We start from the raw sequence: 20,195 nt of genomic DNA on the forward strand, positions 1-20,195 counted from the left end.
GGTCGAGATCGGCTTCTTCCACGACGACACAAAACACACAAGAACTTCGATCAAGACTGCAACAAGATTGAGCTCGTCCAGGTACTCGTTCAGGTACAGTTTGCGTTGTCAGGTCGTTATTAACAGAGTACTGAGTTAGTGATGCACCGAATTCAAATCGAAACCGAAACTAAACACACTGAGACGAGAAAGTCTGCTTTTAATTAGACTTTGATTGTAAATATTGTAAGATGTGTCCAGTATTTCCTCTGTATATGGCATTCCTCTCAGAAGTTCTGTCTCCAGCAGTCATTATTGTGGACATGTATGGGGCGGGTCTCTGCGTGACTACACATTTTCTGATGCAGATTTCATTTGCACTAAAGCACAACTCCGTTTTCTATCGATTGAATCTCCTGGAGACATTATTAAGAGCGTGCAAAAACTGGATGCATTTAACACGCCAAAATATTAAAATAATTCCGGACGCGCGTGTGGATGTGATTGCTGTTAAGATTTCGTAATGTTAGGGGGGTTCAAATCAAAAACTACTCATTCTGGGAGACATAAGTGAATAGGGGAAAAACATATTTGAAATAAACAGTATATATTACAATCTTGGCAATTATTACTCCCATTATCACTCTTATTTTTTCATTACAAACACATTAATATTCAAATTAGATAGTGTATAGATACATGGCATATAATGGGAAAATCTGATGGCCATTTTACACACATACCACATAAAGCAAAATGGTATATCAAATCATTCTGTTATATCTTTCATAACATAGTTGAGACTCGTCTTTATACAAAGTTTGACATATAAAACCTTGAAATGTAAAAATATATTGGTGATTTAACCCTTTTTTTTTGTGTGCATAGACATGAAAATCACTATCTAAACTTAAATGGTTGTAATTCAAGAATGCTTTGGAATATAGACATATAGTTGGTCTTGTTTTAAAGAAGACATTTGGCAGATTATTGTAGAATGTAAAATTTTGAAAGTGAAAAAAAGTATTAAAATGTAAATGTAAATTTAATTATTTATATTTTAATTAAAACATATTTTACAAACATGTTTTACTCTAAAACTGCAAGAATATCAAAGCTGAAAATCTGAACAAGTTGTGTTCCAAATTAGTGTTGTCAAAACACTGAAATTGAAAAAATGTGACGCTTTGAGCGCTGTTGAGTGGAATCGTAAACACCTCTGATTGGCCATTGTGTTAACGAGCTCATCGGATATGTCTGTGATTGGCTACAATGATCAACGCACAGGAGCGTTTGAAAGCGGGAGCTTTAAAAAACACAAGCACCCGTCTATCAGCGGACTGGTCTACGGCTACCAGTCTACGTACCAGGACTACGGCTGCTTTCAAACACTCCTGTGTGTATCTGCATAAGCGCTCGATGAAGAGTGTCATTGATGTAGATTTACAACATGTTTTTAAGGCGCTGATCATTGTAGCCAATCACAGACATATTTGATGAGCGTGTGAACACAATGGCCAATCTGAGGTGTATACGATTCAACAGCGCTCAAAGCTACCCTGGAAATCCAGAGTTCTCGCGAGAGGACAAATTGAATTTGCTCAGGGAGTTGCTCTGGCATCGAGTAATGATGCTCATTAAATATGCCCTTGTAGCCGAGCTGCACCAATCACATCGGTGTATCTGATATAGGCGGGCTAGAGACGAGCTAAACAAATGATGACAGCGCTGCTACGTCAAAGTAATTAGTAAACATTGCAGGATGGCTATGGATGAACACAGTTGTTTGAAACGGCTTTGGCCGCTACAATGAACGAGTTAGACTTGGCTTTTATCTAAAAGAGGATCAGAAGACGGCACTGGAACCGTTCCTTGGCAAGAAGGACGTTTTTGCTGTTTTGCTGACCGGATACGGCAAGAGTCTAATCTACCATTTAGCTCCGCTGGTAGCTAAGCGTATGGGGCTTTGGATACGTCAACCCGTGTATTGTTGTGATTGGTCTTAGTGTTATCCAATTGCGTGCAGTGAGATTTTCAAATGCATGCTTGGTGCCGCCCATCGTAATGAGCGATTTCATTACTCGATGCCAGACCATTAATCTTTCGGATTTAGGTCTGGATTTCCAGGCTAGCTCAAAGCGTCACATTTTTAAAATTTCAGTATCGACTTGGTACCGAAGTCGATACTTTTGACAACACTATTCCACACTTTTTCACTAGATCACATTCAAGCTCTATTACTGACCATATAAGGTTTGAGTATGGTAATACGGTTTGAGTGATCTGAACCATATATTTACATCATTTTCATACAGTTTATGAAATAGACATCCTATTCAGAAGTAGTATGGTAGTATTTGATTTGAATTCAACCTCGAATAAATGCATAAAACAACACGTTTGTGCATTATAGCTCGCCAATGCATCACAAATAGACAATCCATCATATTTTTCTTTATATTTAAAACACTTTCAGACCTTTTTCTCATAAAATTTATTGGTGTTATATTTTGAACTCTTGGCATGAAAAAATTAGGTTTGAGGTTTATAACAATCTTTCATGTTTTTTCATGTTCATCACTATTTCAAAATAAAGGCCTGAACATGCCTTATGAGAATGAACAATTCTTGTTGCAAATTGATAAATGAATGCTCATCTGCAATTTATTTAAAAATTTGTGATTGTAAGCTTTCAAATGATATACATGTTTTCAATATTACGTTAGGTTTTTACTAAGATATTGTTTTAAATATACTGGCAAATGTGAGATGGTGACAGCTGTAGATCAGTTTAAACGAGATGTATGTAATATAATATCTGTGAAGAGTTATTCTAGTTACCAATAATTCTGTGACACAACTGCGTTCATAAGTGTTTCCAGAATATGAAGACCACATATAGTTTGTATTAATAAATATGAACATATCATATTTTAATAAATACACTGGTAAAATTATTTATGAACATCTATTTTATATTCTTATTATTCACATGTTTTTAAATGTCTTGATTTTGTACAGATCAATTTCAGATTCAGAAAGAAGAATGTCTAGTACCGTCATTCCCACAAACTCGTCGCCACTGATCATCCAGTTTCAGGCCCCAGAACAAACGGCTCCAGCTGAAACGGGGACAACGGCTCCAGTGACTGTTTATGTGCCACAGACAGCTTCAGCTCCTCAAGGACTTCAGACTTTCCTGAAAGGCAAACCAAAAGCACTCGGGGTGAGAAATCTTTCAATAATTGAGTTTTATACGTGTGAAGGAGGAAAGGTACTGGTACAAATCCAAAAATACAGTAGTACAAACATTAACAAACTGTTGTGCAGATCCGGCAACCCTGCTCAGCTAATAACTGTGAGTCACTATTCCCCTGCAATAAGTGCCTGTTTTCTGGTCTTCCTCAGACTGTCCAGATAATGATCGGCCTGCTGATTCTCCTGTTGGGAATCGTGTCTACATTCGAAGCAGATTCCATCTTTGTTTTGATTGGTATTCCTTATTGGGGATCTCTCATCGTAAGCAAACAATATACAATTTAAGTACAGTTCTGTCTTTTCTAACACAGGCTAAATATTCTAACAGAAGAATCCTTTCTCTCTCCTCTCAGTACATTATCACAGGATCACTCTGCATTGCTGCAGAAAATAAACTCCATGGCAAAGCCTCCTCCAGTTTGTGTTTGGTATGCACACATCACTTGTTATTTTCAGGGGTCCAAGCACCAAACTTTATTTAATGTAAGACTAAACAAACTGCCCAAAACTGGATGAAAGTAAAGTATTACTTTCTTGCAAAAAATATAATATAGAAGAAATTACTGACCCATACTTTTGAACGGTATTAATGATTTCTGAAGGATCATGTGACACTGAAGACTGGAGTAATGGCTGATGAAAATCCAGCTTTGCATCACAGACTAAAATTGTATTATTTGAAGAGAGATATTGCCGTTGTATAATTGTATTCTCTTCATGAGTCATTTGTTCTTGGACCCCGATAATTGCAACTTTATTATTTATTTTTATTGTGCTCCATATATATTGTTTCATGATCTGCTTTAACAAACTGAGTAAAGTGCTTTCTAACTTATTAACTTGTTTTTTTGTTTTCTGTCTATAGGTGAAAGGTTCACTTGGAATGAACATCTTAAGTGCTATAACTGCTGGCATTTCCATTATTATCCTTTCATTCGATTTGATTTTAATACATTTCGAATGCATTGATGATGAATGTACTGATTTAAAGGAGTTAGAGGTATGAACAACTTTTCTAGTCACTTTTATTTAGTAATTGCAATAAGATCACTATGGCCTCGTTTAGACTGTCAGTGAAAATGTGACCCAATTCTGATTTTTTGCTCATATGTGACACAGATCCGATGTGTTCTATGACAGTGTAAATAGGAAAAAACGCATGCATTCGGATATTTCGAGATCGGTTTCAGGCCTCATTCATACAGTATGTGGAAATAAATCGGATATGTGCTAATGCGACTGTCATGTAAACAGGCAGATCGGATTTTCTGAGGCATTAGGCAACGTCTCCACGGTTTAATGACGAGAGAAACCCCGACGCACATCTACGAAGGGACGGATGGCGAACCATTGTGTCATCGTAGGAGAGGAATGTGGACAAACGTTGACACAACATATTGTCGTACACAACAAAATTTCGCACCGACCGCTCCTTGTTAGCGGCAATATTTAAAGCCAATATGCTCCCACCAGTCCTGAGATCTCTCTCACACACAATAACTGAAGCATACACTCACCTAAAGGATTATTAGGAACACCTGTTCAATTTCTCATTAATGCAATTATCTAATCAACCAATCACATGGCAGTTGATTCAGTGCATTTAGGGGTGTGGTCCTGGTCAAGACAATCTCCTGAACTCCAAACTGAATGTCAGAATGGGAAAGAAAGGTGATTTAAGCAATTTTGAGCGTGGCATGGTTGTTGGTGCCAGACGGGCCGGTCTGAGTATTTCACAATCTGCTCAGTTACTGGGATTTTCACGCACAACCATTTCTAGGGTTTACAAAGAATGGTGTGAAAAGGGAAAAACATCCAGTATGCGGCAGTCCTGTGGGCGAAAATGCCTTGTTGATGCTAGAGGTCAGAGGAGAATGGGCCGACTGATTCAAGCTGATAGAAGAGCAACTTTGACTGAAATAACCACTCGTTACAACCGAGGTATGCAGCAAAGCATTTGTGAAGCCACAACGCGCACAACCTTGAGGCGGATGGGCTACAACAGCAGAAGACCCCACTGGGTACCACTCATCTCCACTAGAAATAGGAAAAAGAGGCTACAATTTGCACAAGCTCACCAAAATTGGACAGTTGGAGACTGGAATAAGTTGGAGACTGGAAAAATGTTGCCTGGTCTGATGAGTCTCGATTTCTGTTGAGACATTCAGATGGTAGAGTCAGAATTTGGCGTAAACAGAATGAGAACATGGATCCATCATGCCTTGTTACCACTGTGCAGGCTGGTGGTGGTGGTGTAATGGTGTGGGGGATGTTTTCTTGGCACACTTTAGGCCCCTTAGTGCCAATTGGGCATCGTTTAAATGCCACGGCCTACCTGAGCATTGTTTCTGACCATGTCCATCCCTTTATGACCACCATGTACCCATCCTCTGATGGCTACTTCCAGCAGGATAATGCACCATGTCACAAAGCTCGAATCATTTCAAATTGGTTTCTTTTTTTTTAATTTTTTTTTTTACAACTTTATTTATGATTTTCAACAAAACATTGACATAAGTTCAGCATTTATTACAAAAGTTGTGTGAACTCCACCCCCCACCCCCCATCCCCATCCCCATCCCCATCCAGGTGGTATCCCCACAGAAAGGAAAACAAGCATACAAAAAATAAATAACAATAAAAAAATAAAAAAAAAATAAATAAAATAAAATAAATAATAAAAAAAAAAAACTTAACATTCAGAATACGGGCATTGAGGAGACTAGAGACAGAAAACAGAGCAAGAAACTAAATTACCAACAAATAAGAAAAATGATGAGTCAAGCAAAAGGCAAACTCTTGATATGCATTATGAACTGTGACCAGGTTCTGTCATATTTACCCTCCGAGCCGTGCACTGTATATCTAATCTTTTCCAGAGCTAATCCCAACATCACCTCTCTAATCCAATGGACATAGGAAGGAGGGTTTTTCGCCTTCCAGTTCAACAGTATCAGACGGCGGGCATGCAATGAAGCATAGGCTATTGCATTTTTATGGAGGTGGGAGAGCTTTAGCTCATCACGTGCTACACCGAAGATAGCTATCATAGGGTCAGGCTGCAGTGTTTCACCAGATATAGCTGATAGTGATTGAAAAATTGATGACCAAAAATCATACAAAGATGGACAAGACCAAAACATGTGCCCCAAAGAAACAGGAGAATAATGACATCTAGGACAATTTGGTGCAACATTGGGGTATAATTTAGACAGTCTGTCATTTGAGTAATGCAACCTGTGGACAACCTTAAATTGAATCAAGCCATGTCTAATACAGAGAGAAGATGTGTGTATACGCTGTATGGTATTTTTCCATATGTCTTCCGGTATCATTTCTCCGAACTCTCCTTCCCACGCTGCCCTGATTTTGTCCCATGTATGAGGGCAGCCATCAAGAATTAATGTATAAATCTTTGATATTGCTCTTTTAGTTGGTTGACTCACATTGAGAACTAAATACAGTAGGTCTTTAGAAGGTGGAGATGGGTACCCTGAGAAAAATTTAGAGGCAAAACTCCGAACCTGAAGGTATCTAAAGTAGTGAGACTTAGGTAAATTATGGTTGTCACATAAAGATTTAAATGAAACAAAGCCATCCTCAGTGAAGAGATCTCGAAAGAAGGCCAAGCCACTTCTGTGCCAAGCTGCAAATGAATGGTCTATTTGAGATGGTACAAAGAGATGATTAAACATTATTGGAGAAAAGCTACATGCATTTGTCAAATTAAAATGTTTCCTGAATTGACCCCAGATCTTAATCGAATTCTGAACCACCAAGTTTGAGTTCAGCTCCGTTAATTTAATATTTAGTGGGAGAGGGGCAGTTAAGATCGAAATCGGAGAAACTGGGAGTGTAGATCTCAGTTCCATATCAGTCCAGACTGGACCCTCCTTATCTGCGAACATGGTTATCCAGTATGTCAGCTTAACAATATTGGCTGCCCAATAATAAAACAAGAAATTAGGTAAACCCAAACCCCCATCAGATTTAGCTCTCTCCAGGCTTGCTTTCTTTATACGTGCAGGTTTTTTGTTCCATATGAACAAAGAGATACAGCGGTCTAGCTGAGCAAAATAAGATTTGGGGAGAAAAATGGGAATCATTTGAAATAAATAAAGAAACCATGGCATTACAGTCATCTTCACCGCATTTATCCGTCCTGCCAGGGATAGTGGAGTTTTTGACCACCTATCCAGATCATTTTTGGTACGATCTAAAAGAGACCTGTAATTATACTGGAAAATAGCCTTAATTGAGCCAGCTATTTCTATTCCCAAATAAGTAAATTTTTCATTTTCAATTTTAAAAGGAAAATTTTCATAAGTGATCTGTTTTGCCAGATTATTTAATGGAAACAATAAAGATTTTGACATATTAACTTTATACCCCGATATGTTACTAAACTTTTGTAGCCAGTAAAGAAGATGGGGCATACTCTCAATTGGGTCTGATATCTGCAAAAGGAGATCATCAGCATAAAGCAAAATTTTATGTTTAGTTTCACCCCTGGATATACTCTTAATCCTCCCATCAGATCTGATAGCAGTTGCCAATGGTTCGATCGCAATGTCAAACAGGAAGGGCGACAGGCAGCAACCCTGCCTTGTTCCTCTGTAGAGCGGAAAATATTCCGAGATCAGACCATTTGTCCTGACTGCCGCCATTGGTGTTGAATATAAAACTTTGATCCACTTACAAAAAGTAGGCCCCATGCCGAATTTTTCTAGCACTGCGAAAAGATAGGTCCATTCAATTCTGTCAAACGCCTTTTCAGCGTCAAGGCTCAGAATAGCTTCTGGATGTATCGTTGAATGGGGGGAAAATATCAAATTAAATAATCTTCTCACATTAAAAAATGATTGCCGCCCAGGAATGAAACCTGTTTGGTCCTCATCAATGATAGTGGAAATAATAGGGTTTAACCTTTGTGCAAGAGTTTTGGTTAAAATCTTATAATCACAGCACAGAAGGCTTATTGGCCTGTATGAACTACATTGTACAGGATCCTTATCTTTCTTTAGTAAAACTGAAATCGTGGCCTGGGTAAGCGTCTGCGGCAAATTTCCAGTAAGCAAAGCTTCATCATAGACTGATTTCAGGATGGGCGTGAGTTTAGCAGAGAATTCCTTATAAAACTCCATGGGGAAACCGTCCGGACCTGGCGCCCTTCCTGTCTGAGACAACTTGATGGCACACGCTATCTCCTCAAGCGACAACGGCTGTTCTAGAGATGACTGAGCATCTGGAGAAAGCTTGGGGAGATCCAGCAAATCAAGAAATGAGTGGATCTCAAACAAGTTACTACCCACCTCTGATTGATATAGGGTAGAATAAAATTGTTTAAACTGGTCATTAATGACTCGGGGGTTGCGGGATATCGAGTCAGCACCTATTTCAATTCCTGAAATCGTTTGTTCAGACGACTGCTGTTTGAGCTGCAGTGCAAGAAGCCTCCCCGCCTTATCTCCATGCTCATAATATACCTGTCTGGATTTAAAAATATTTTTTTCGGCTTTCCATGACATAAGCGTGTTAAATTCTGTTTGCAATAGTAATTTCTCCTTAAAAAGATCTGGCGTAGGTGAAAGAGCATAGCGCTTGTCAATATCTGCAATTTTGTCAGCCAGCCCTTTAAGTTGTTTAAAACGCTCCTTATCTCTATGTGCCACATAAGAAATAACTTGGCCCCTAATATAGGCTTTCATAGATTCCCACAAAACTCCCCTTGACACATCCTGAGTGTCATTAATTTCCAAAAAGAAGTCGATCTGATTATTAAGAAATATTCTAAAGTGTTTACATAAAAGTAATTGGGGATCTAGCCGCCATGTACGTTGGGGCGCTACATTGACTGGGAAAGCTAAATCAATATCTGTACTGGGCTGTGATCTGATATCACTATACTGTGATATTTGGTGCTAGAAATTAAGGGTAATAGTTGGTTATCGACAATAAAGTAATCAATCCTGGAGTAACTATGATGAACAGGGGAGAAAAAAGAAAATTGCTTCGTAGTTGGATTTTTTATACGCCAAGGGTCTGATAAACCGTAAGAACGAAGGAGAGAATTGATAGCCACTGCAGCTGACGAAAGAGCATTGTTCGACCTTACACTTGACCTGTCCAGCTGAGGATGAAGGACACAATTAAAGTCTCCACCTAGAATTAGTTTGTAGGAGTTAAGATCTGGGAGAGTCGAAAAAAACTTAAGAAAGAATTGTGCATTGTCCCAGTTAGGTCCATAGATATTAGCCAGTATTAATGGTGTGTTAAATAGCTTGCCCACTACAACAATATATCTGCCATTAGCATCTGATATTACTTCAGAGTGTTCAAACGGAATCCCCTTCCTAATTAGGATTGCTGTTCCCCTGGCTTTATAGTTAAAATGAGAATGGTATATTTGTCCAATCCACTTACAGCTTAGTCTTTTATGGGAGGTAATATTTAAGTGCGTCTCTTGTAGGAAAATGACATCAGGTTTGAATGATTTCAAATGGCTAAATACTTTGCTCCTTTTAACCATATTATTCAACCCTTTGACGTTCCAACTAATAAATGAAACCGCTCCTTGCTGACTATTTACATTATCCAGAATCATAGTGCCACAGCTGATAATGAACCGGTCTTACACGTTGACTATACCTCATTACTTCAACGCCTGTTTGAGTCAAATCATAAACCACAAATAAACCCAAAACAAAACTAACAAAAATGAACAGATAAACACAAAAAAATCTCTTACCATCCTGGGCCCCTGGGCTGGTCTTCCTTAAACCTGAGACCGCCCTGAAAACTCTCCTCTCTCTCCTAGGCATATAACACGTTTACACTAACTTCACCTCTTACACGAACTCTGCAAAGGTAGAACAAAATGTAATAGGACCCTTGTCTCAACACTATTATTGCTACATGCATGCCTGTAAGTTACCCATCTGTTTACAGTCTGATACGGCTTCAAATACTCACAGTTGGAAAATAATCCCACAAGAAAAGAGTAAAAACAAATAAAATGAATGACACTGGTGGTAATAATGGGATTAATTAAACAGAATACATTAGAAAACAAAATAAAAGTACAATTGGGGTTATAGTGTCAAGTTGAAACTCAGCGCTATCCACACTGACGTGGCAGAGAAAAAGGGAAAAAAAATTAAGATACTAAAGATATTCTTGAATATAATAATCTCCAGGCCACATGATGTCCACATAACCCCTCAACATATTGTAGTAAGCTATGCATTGTCCAAACATAAAATGCATCCAACTGTAGCGTGGCGGCGCCGGCGTTACCAGTCGAAGCCTGCACAGACAACAACAATGCTAACATGCAGCGTGATACCTGTTATGGTCCGTGAATTAACTGTCACTCTCCCTCCGTCAATGTAGTGCTTTGCCTTGACCGGGTCTTCGAAAGACATCTGCTCACCAGCTGGGGCTGTGATCTTTAATGTAGCAGGAAACAGGAGACCATATTTCACGCCCGTACACCGGCGAAGCAATCCTCTCACCTCGGTAAAGGCTGCTCTCTTTTTCCTGACGGCGGCCGAGTAATCTGGGTAGATGTAAAAACGCTTCCCATTGTGGGTGATGGGCCCTGCTCCCATGGCCTTCCGAAGAACATCCACTTTCTCCTGAAAGTAGTGGAACTTGACGATTATTGGTCTCGGAGCATACCCATCCTTTGGCCTCGGCTGCAGGCTCCTATGCGCCCGATCGAGCGTCGGCGTATAGTCGAGGGTTAGCGCTTCCTTCAACAATTCAGCCACGGCTCTCTCCGGTCGTATATTTCCGAATCCCTCGTCAATTCCGATTAGTCTGCAGTTATCTCGCCGCTGCCGTGACTCCAGATCATCGGTCTTATCTACCAACCGGGCAACTTGAGTAGATAACGTATCAACTTGAGTTTCAAGTGCTACAACACGGTTAGCCTGGCCATTAGCTTCCTCCTCAAGATCATCAATGCGGGTTGATAATGTGGCGCTTTCTTTCCGTATTTCTTCAGTAACCTTCGCAAACTCTGCGCGCACATTCAGGATTTCTGTCCTTAAATCACTCGCTAAGTTGTCTATTTTCTTGTGTAATTCACCTGCAGCTGCCATCACAGACGAGTCGATCTTGACTAGCACATTCTGCTCCGTTTGCTTTATGGCAGCCATAATTGCGCCGAGATCCGACCCTGAGCCCACCTCCGCGGGCGGTTCAACATCAGGCAAGTCTGGGGCATCAGGCCCTGGCCTCGACTTGTGTGCTTTAGGCATTTTGAGCAGCTTTGGACTAAAAAATAAATAAAAATACTACTGATTCTTAGAATTAGGCACACTAGAGACAGGTTCGCGCCAGAAAGAACGAAGAAGAGAGTGGGAAAATTAAATAAATGTTCAATTCAAGCAGAGCTCGCAAAAAACACGTCTTCACATGTCGCTGCTCAGCTACGCTCCCCCAAATTGGTTTCTTGAACATGACAATGAGTTCACTGTACTAAAATGGCCCCCACAGTCACCAGATCTCAACCCAATAGAGCATCTTTGGGATGTGGTGGAACGGGAGCTTCGTGCCCTGGATGTGCATCCCACAAATCTCCATCAACTGCAAGATGCTATCCTATCAATATGGGCCAACATTTCTAAAGAATGCTTTCAGCACCTTGTTGAATCAATGCCACATAGAATTAAGGCAGTTCTGAAGGCGAAAGGGGGTCAAACACAGTATTAGTATGGTGTTCCTAATAATCCTTTAGGTGAGTGCATGTGCAATGATGGCACTTTTCGTCCACCTTCGCTTCATAATCATGGTGATGTTTGGCGAACTTCGCATATATCGCAGAGCTAGCATCAAGCATATTTCGTGTTCGTCCATCTGTGCAAGATAATTTAACCCTTTAAGCATGCGCGATGTTTCAGATAGTATGGCAAGTGAAAACAAATTAACCGGATATGCGTCACAGTTGAAAGAATTTGTAAACGGAGGGTCAAAAAAAATCTGATAAATGTAACAAATCAGAATTGGGCATCAAGACCTGCAGTGTAAACGAGGCCTATGTTGTCAGTAGGTTTATTAAAATCTAGCTGTAATCTGCAATAACCTGTCCTTTATTTTCTTACTGGCATTTAACAGAATTCAACAGACCTCCTACTGTTACTGTTCATTACATAAATCACGGCTTAACAGCTTAACATTAACACGTGTCCTAACTACACGCGATGATTCTATTTTATAAACAATTCCTATTTTTCTGTGACGTTGCGCTGGAACAACAAACACAAAGTGTGGCAATGATAATCTCAGGTACTGTTTATGTGCTTTATTTAAAGGTGCTCTAAGCGATGCCGGGAGATGTAACTTCTTGTTGACGTTCAAATTGTTGTCAAACAAAACGGAGGCTAGCTAGACCCTCCCTCCTGCTCATCCCGTCTCCTCCCTCCCCATCCCGTCTCCTCCCTCCTCCCCTCCCTTCCGACATAAAGGAAAGTCAAAGTAGTCACTACAAACAAAGTTGAGTTTTACTGATACTTTATTCAATGTGTAATGTCGCCAAGTTAGATAAATGCTTTTATATATTGCAGAACAGAATGCAGAAAAAGAGAAACATTATCTTAATATCGTTTCACCACCAGAGGTTATAACTCTAGCTCCCATACAAGGACGCAATAATAGCAAGATAACGTTAGCTTCGCGTTTCCCAGTGAGCATAAACAAAGGCGGCGTCATAAACAAATTTAGTCAAAGTTGTCAATAGCCTCTAAATGAACATTCAAATTCATAACAAACAGTGGATGAAAACAATCATTCACACAAATTGTCGCCCTACTGTGAATTTGCTTGATCATTTACAATATAGATTGATCACTAGCTGCTAGAAACATATATGTTGTATTCACCAAAGTTAACGCTGACTGCATAGTTCTAGCTAATTACATCCTTGTGTTGGTTTGGCAAACATGAACGTCAATTTAGAAAGAAATGGATTTACCTGTTCTGCAAAAACAGAGCAACTGAATGTTGGATTGGAATCCCTTCTGCCGGCGGAGTTCTCATCACCTTTCGAAGGTTTTTCAGATGTAAATTCGGTACTTTGCACGTTCCTTATCCTTGTCCCTTATCCTTGTCCCTCTTCTTTGCAATTTGTTCATCAGAATGTCGTCTCTTTGGTCGTGTGTCGGCCATAATTCAAACTTCCCTCTTCATGCATCTCTCCTCCACACCCCCTTCATGTGTACGCGCACTAACCCCCCAAACCCCACCTTCAAATACTTCTTGCCAGTGATTGGCTGGAACACTGTTTGTTGTGTTTTGGGGTGCGGGTGAGCCCAGTTTGTTTTTCTTGCTGTTTGTGGAGCCTGTGGTGTCTACAGAGACCGCGTTTTTTCACAGTGTGTTCAGGGGACAGGCAGCTAGCGGATAGTGAGGAGATGTTTGCTGTATGTGACAAAAAAATTTTGGCCTAAAAAACGTGTGACATCACTTAGAGCACCTTTAATGTTAAAAGCGTGTAATATGACTTTGAATATCATTTAGTGCTCCAGCTTTGTAGCTGTAAAAGCAACAGTGGATAATTCACCTGGAAACAAATGGAAACAAGAACGTTCAAACTAACAAACAAGTGTATTATTTGACAAATATTGTTTTAGTAACTCAGTAGCCTGCATTTTTAATAATGTTTAAATGGTATAATATTTGTGGATTTGATTATGTAGCCAACTTATCCATTTTCTTGCGTTTGCCGTCAATATGACTCTCTGGTGCTGTGCACTCGCCGAGACTCTGCCCACATGCTGTTTTGATTGGCTGTGGGTTTTGATTGATTTTGATGCATCTCGCAGTCGCGTCTAGTGTGGACAGGCAAATTATTTGTTGCTGGAATCTTATCGCATCGCGTCTGGTTAGGACACGGTGTAACACCCGCCGAATGCATGTGTATTTCAGCAGTCACGTGTTACAGTCACTCCTACTAGACACTTCGGCGGGCTGAATTCTATATATAAATTTTTTCAATTGTAGTCTTTTAAAAAGGCATCTAAAATAATAAACTAAGTGCAATGTAGGGGTCAAAAATATAGTTTTTTATATACATATCAATACTGAAATATCTGAAACGCTTCCACAGATACACAACACCAGGAGCTCTTTCTCTCCAACAGCGAGTGACACACAAACCCACCTCTTCTCACTCACTCGTTTCATTTGCTCCGGATAAATATTGTTGGTTTTACAGGGCTTGAATTTTGGTGTGGGAATGCACATAATTTGGCTCATTCCCAAAGATTTTGTGTGCACACAGAAAGCCGCCTCTCAGCACTAAACAGCTCTTATCTTATTATTATTTGCTGCTTATCAAACTTTTCAGATACACACAAAATAATTCTCGTTCAGCGCGTCATACGTCATCCTTTCAGTTTCGGTTTTCAATCGATCAAGTGTTTACATGTTCTCTCGATAAACCACCCCTTTCAATCCGATGGAATTTTTTTGGAATAGAGCTGACTCTTTGAGTTTTTAATGGGTTATGTTATAGCCCTACTTGTTTTTATGAAATATCTGTAGTGACTGGATGATCATATCACCGTATTATTTACCGCCATGCGAGCCACAAATTAAGCTTGGCGAGCCGCATGAGGCTCCCGAGCCGCGCAATGAGTAACACTGGTTTAGAAAATGGTAATAAAATATGACAAGAACTCTGAGTTATCAAATCAGTTTTGGCCATCCTTCTGTTAAGACTGTCTCACAGATGAATTAGGTTGAGTAGATGTCAGCTGTTGAATTTAAGTACATGTAACCGGTCCCACGTGATGGGACGTTGACTCTGCGTTGTGTGTGCGTAGAACAAATGGACACCAAACTTGAATGGCTGGTCTTTATAACTGGCTCTTTATTTTCTGTACAATGAAGAGCTGGACAAACGAAGAATAAATATCAATAAACATGCATTCCGTAGCTTCTCTCAAAACTTCATCTTTGGCTCTACGAGCCACGAGACTCATATCAGCTTAGTTTAGCGTGAACTGACATTTTATGTAAGAACGTTGATAAAACAGCTTAAACAATAATCATATCAAAACAATGACAATTATGCTTGGATTACACAATGACATACCTGGACAAACAAAGAATTATTATTAACATGCATTCTGTAGCTTCTCTCAAAAACTGTTGGAGAACAACAGCACATAAGCCACCTTTAATATAAACTTCGACAAAAATGGCACGTCGGCGTAATCCCACATTGCAAATCATGTTAAAACACCACAAAAAAAGTTTTTAACATCATCAACTAATATGTTGAAATAGTATTACCTTTGGCTCAGTGAGCCACAAGACATCTTCATCTCAGCTTAATGTGAACTGAGAGAGGCAAGAACGCACCCAAAGTTAAGTTTCTCTTAAAGGGGCAGAACACTTCATTACCAAATCGTATATAAACTCAAACTATACATACCAATGTAATTAAATCAAAAGACAATACAATGAAATCAAACAATATATTCAAAATAAAAGAATCAGAGTTCATAAAATGAAAAAAGAGGAGGATTTTGAATGAAAATAATAATTGATTTTACATTCCTTACATACACAATTACATAATACCAATTTAGGTCAACCAATTGCCAAGCAATGCTTAATTTGGTTCAGTCTGTGGTGTAAAAAGGTCACGATAGCAATTAAAGAAAACAACTCGAATGTCCCATGGTATGAATTTTTTTTTTTTAACATTAATATGAGTTCCCCTAGCTTGTATATGGTCCCCCAGTGGCTAGAAATTTTGAAAGGTGTAAACCAAGCCCTGGGTATCCTGCTCCGACTTTGAGAAAATGAAAGCTCAGATGGGCGAATTCTGGAATCTTCCCTGTATGTCGTCATACGGGGGAAAGGTTACCTCCCCTTTCTCTGCTTTGCCCGTTCAGAGAATTTGGCCCGCCCATGAGAAAATTAGCTACACGAGCGCAATATTGTTTTTTCCTCGAGAGACATCATGGCTTGCAAACGAGTGAAGCATGGCAGTTGCTCAGTGTTTGGATGTACAAATGAACACAAAAGTATTTTTTTTTTTTTGTTCCTTAAACCGAGCCTCTGAAGAACTTCTGTGTAAATTTTTACTGAATTACTGAAGAAATTTTCTCTGGAAATACGCAGAGACAACTTCCCAAAGTTTTGTATGGTCCAAACATTTCACCGACAACTGTTTCCTCAACTTGGGCCAATACAGAGCCTTGCTGAACGTCTGAAAATAAATCGATCGAGCTACCAAGCAACAATTTCTGATGTGTAATTTGTTCAAGTTCAGACAGGTAATCTTTCTCTCAAAATCGTTCAATACTGTTTATGCATCAGTGAATCAAGCCACTGACTAAAAGATAAACTTCACATCGTTTCTCTTAGTAGGATGAAAATAATCTTGTGAACTGTGATTAAATTACACACAGAAAGTGATCAAAGAACAATCCCTTTCCAATCGCCCAAGCTGTCAATCACACAGCACGAGTTTATCTGGACACTTGCCAAACTCGTTATGAAATCTTTGACGCTGTTACACTGCACAACGAAGCTCTTACAGTATTTACATTGTGTTTGCATTGGTGCAATTAGTGTTTAGTGCAATTAGCACTAAAGCAATAGTGAGAGTGCAGAAACTGCGTTGCAATGATAAGATCTTCATTCACGCGATCAACAGACTGTCATCTGCTCGAAGCTCATCATCACCTTTTATGTGATGGGAATAGATCTAAATACTTTTAAAACTAACTAACTAACTAACTAACTTTTTTTTTAAAAAAACATACCATGGGACCTTTAAGCAAAACATGGTCAGGTCAAAGTGTCTGAATAATTTTTGGTATAAATAATTTTATTCAGAATAATTTTAGTCCACTGTATGAAGAAGTTACAGACGTAACCAAGACATCCCCTTTTTAAAGAGGGGGACATAGTCAACCCCACATGCCACCAGGGAGGCTGATCTGATCAAGTCTACTAAACTAGTCTTGCCAACAACCTGTCTGTTTTCCTAAACAGAGTCTCTCAAAAAGAAAACCAATTGGGAAAAACTGCAATTAATGGCAGTAATACTCACAAATCGGATCATAGAGATGGGCATCCTGAAGAATAGAACTCTACTCGATCCTGGATATACTCAGTGCTTCAAGGCCCTGTGGAGGCTGGGCACTCTAAAGGGACCCTAATAAGGGGATTGCCTCCAGCTCTAGGGCTGATCTAACAGGGAGGCCTCGTGAGAGTCCTTCGACCTTCCGACTAGACTTAGGGAGTTGAGTATTCAAGCAGAGCGATCCTCAGATCCTCAACCTGATAAGTCATGCATCCAACTCGTTGGTGAGCCGCCTTCAAGGAGGCCTGTTAAGGCCTAACTATTTGATAGCGAGGATGTTAGCAGATCTAGCCTTCAGAAGCCTAGGTGCTCTCACAGAAATTTCTGTGGGCCTGGTTATACTTATTTAATATTGCCAACAGGCAGTGTACTCAGCAGAAGTGCTATCTATCCTTTAAGCAAGGAGAGTACAATCATACGCTACCGGAGTATCGAGGAGGCCTACTGTATGGCCTACAGCTTCAAATGTCATGGGCGTCTGCCCGGGCAGTGCTTTGGCTCTAAGGGAGCATACTCAACCATCCCAAATGGGAGGGGGTACTAATCTCTAGTCTCTACCTGAGCCTAGGTGGCGAAAGGTGATAGCATATGTTTTTAACTTGAGGCCTTGCTTCCAGCTACTACAATCGATGCTGTAAAGGGCGGAGGCCTGAGCACAATGCTTCTTACTCTTCAGAGAGAAAGACCTGAAAACAGCCATAGATATAGCATGGAAGGCTTAACAAAGGTAGCGTGCTGCCTATGCTGCTATCTACCCTGTTACACCACTAGCATTTATACCTAAAGCAAAAAGCGGGCCTTGGCCAGACGACTCTTTTAGTAAGAGGAGGCTAGTACTAGGAAAATTCCTGATGGTCTAAGGAACTGTAGGATTACAAATTTAAGAATATGTTTAAGATCTGCTGATCCTACTTCCTTACATAACATCACATGAAAAACTAAGGTGAAGTACACTGTATTGGGCATTCAAGGTGAACATGAAGGCATCTATTTACTGATTAGATTCAATATAGTTTCCATTGAAGGGGTTTTGTTAGTCTTTGAGCTTCCTACTGAGAGTTGAACTATGTGTGAATGTTTACATAGTCTTAGTTCTTGTGACCATGTGTTGTTTATACAATTTGGGGAATACCATTATCTCCAGTTGGGGGTAATTACCTCTACTGTCTTTAGATGATTAGATTTAGTGGTCATCTCTAAGGCTGTGTGTAAGGTCAGCACCTTTAAAGGGATACTTCACCTCTGGAAAGATGAATGTGTATTTAAAATAGGTCATTTATGTAGAAGAAATGTGAAATTATTTTTGAATTTGGAGCTTTCTAGACTGAGAAAAGAATACAGAAAAAGTATTTTTGGCTTATGTGAATGAAAGACAACAACTCCCAGAATGCACTTGCTTCGCTGCTCTACGAGGCCACTCCCAAGCCGCGCCTACTGGTAAGAGAGCGCAGTTGAAAACAACAAGGCTAGGCTACTAGTGAGACTCCGTGATGAGTTTGCCCGGGATTTCGAGATCGCCCAAAATGTCCGGGATTCGGTTTTTGTGTTCTGCAGTCGCGATTCATTATGTTTACTGTGGCGAGCAGGACGAGGCTGAGGGTCGCGTGAGAACGACGCGAGTCCGGTGGCGTGATTACTGAGACGCACCGTTCTCGTATCTCTCACGGAGGAGCGGGAATTTTCTTAGCAATGTTAAAACGCACATCAACCGATCACTTGTTTAGCGTTCATGTAAACACTACATTCAGATTCACCAATCGGAATGAATTCAGTTAGATTGAAACAAAAGGTGTGCATGTAAACAATGAATGGCAACTGCAGAAAGCAAAAGCCGAATCCCGGACATTTTGGACGATCTCGACGGCCGGACATGTCTGGGAAAAAGAGGATGGTAACCCCTACTACTCAGCTTTCTCTTACTACTCAGCTTTCTCCACAGAACAAGAGCCTGCTAGCTTAGCTTCCAAAGAAAGACGGCTGACACTGTGTACATTCTGTGAGTGAGATCCCACCCTCTATGGGCGGGTTGAAAACATGCGGGACAGCCCCTCCTATAGTAGGCTGTAGTCTTTAGCCTCTGGCCAAAAAATCCTCCGATGACGCAAAATGACGATTGTTGTGTCATCGGAGAATTTTTTCCAGACAAAAAATACATAAATCTCTCGTCGTAGGGGGATATGATGGTAGAAAGCACAGTAATTTGAAAATACTACAGGTTTTCTACTAATACAAAGCTTAATGCTAAATCCTGAAGTATCCTTTTAAGGACTGCCCACTGAATGCCTATAAGATACCATGTAAAGATCCCTTAGTCAGACTTGATGACTGCAGCTACCGACAGCTCGTGTTCTCAATAAAGAATCCTGCTGAAGAAAGAACCAAGTCTCCTGGTCTTCGATTCTGAGTTTCCTACAGTACCTACACTCGGATAATGAGAGGTTTAAGGCGAGAAAGCTTAGCAAACCGCCACCAAAAATCCTAGATACTAAGCCTAAGCCAGATATCAAGGCGGCCCCATGAAAGCCAATATAGGAATTTACTGTATATGTCTGAAGTTCAGAGCTATAATCTCAAAAACGACTCTCTAAAGTGAGAGGAGAACTACTACTCTAGTATAAGGTGGCTATCAAGGTGGCTTGACGAGGGCCAACGCTTGGTTTTGTATTTTTATCTGGAGCTTGACAGAGCAGTGGCCTCAGTAGAAAAACTTAGGGAAGAAGACATGTCACACAGAAATGTCTGCTTGATGCTCAGATGAACAGTGGCCTGACTAGAATTTTTTCGTATAATAATGTTCACTACAACAGATTGCCACTACCCACTATATAAGCCTGACGACTCTAAATCAGAG

The 20,195-nt window shown here is 40.0% G+C and overlaps 1 protein-coding gene across 1 annotated transcript in view; it reads left to right on the plus strand.

Moving 5' to 3' along the window:
• Positions 1-3,025: 3,025 nt before the first annotated feature.
• The window catches only part of LOC307157622 (membrane-spanning 4-domains subfamily A member 5-like), a gene marked incomplete at both ends in the record, with an annotated part of 28,997 nt that continues 11,827 nt past the window's right edge, over positions 3,026-20,195 (plus strand). The window contains 4 exons of the mRNA XM_079869549.1: positions 3,026-3,205; positions 3,388-3,498; positions 3,591-3,665; positions 4,103-4,237. Of these exons, the coding sequence (XP_079725675.1) occupies positions 3,026-3,205; positions 3,388-3,498; positions 3,591-3,665; positions 4,103-4,237 (501 nt within the window). The remainder of the gene's footprint in view (positions 3,206-3,387; positions 3,499-3,590; positions 3,666-4,102; positions 4,238-20,195) is intronic.

The sequence above is a fragment of the Squalius cephalus genome, assembly GCF_949319135.1.
Source record: "Squalius cephalus genome assembly, chromosome: 4".
NCBI classification, from domain to species: domain Eukaryota; kingdom Metazoa; phylum Chordata; class Actinopteri; order Cypriniformes; family Leuciscidae; genus Squalius; species Squalius cephalus.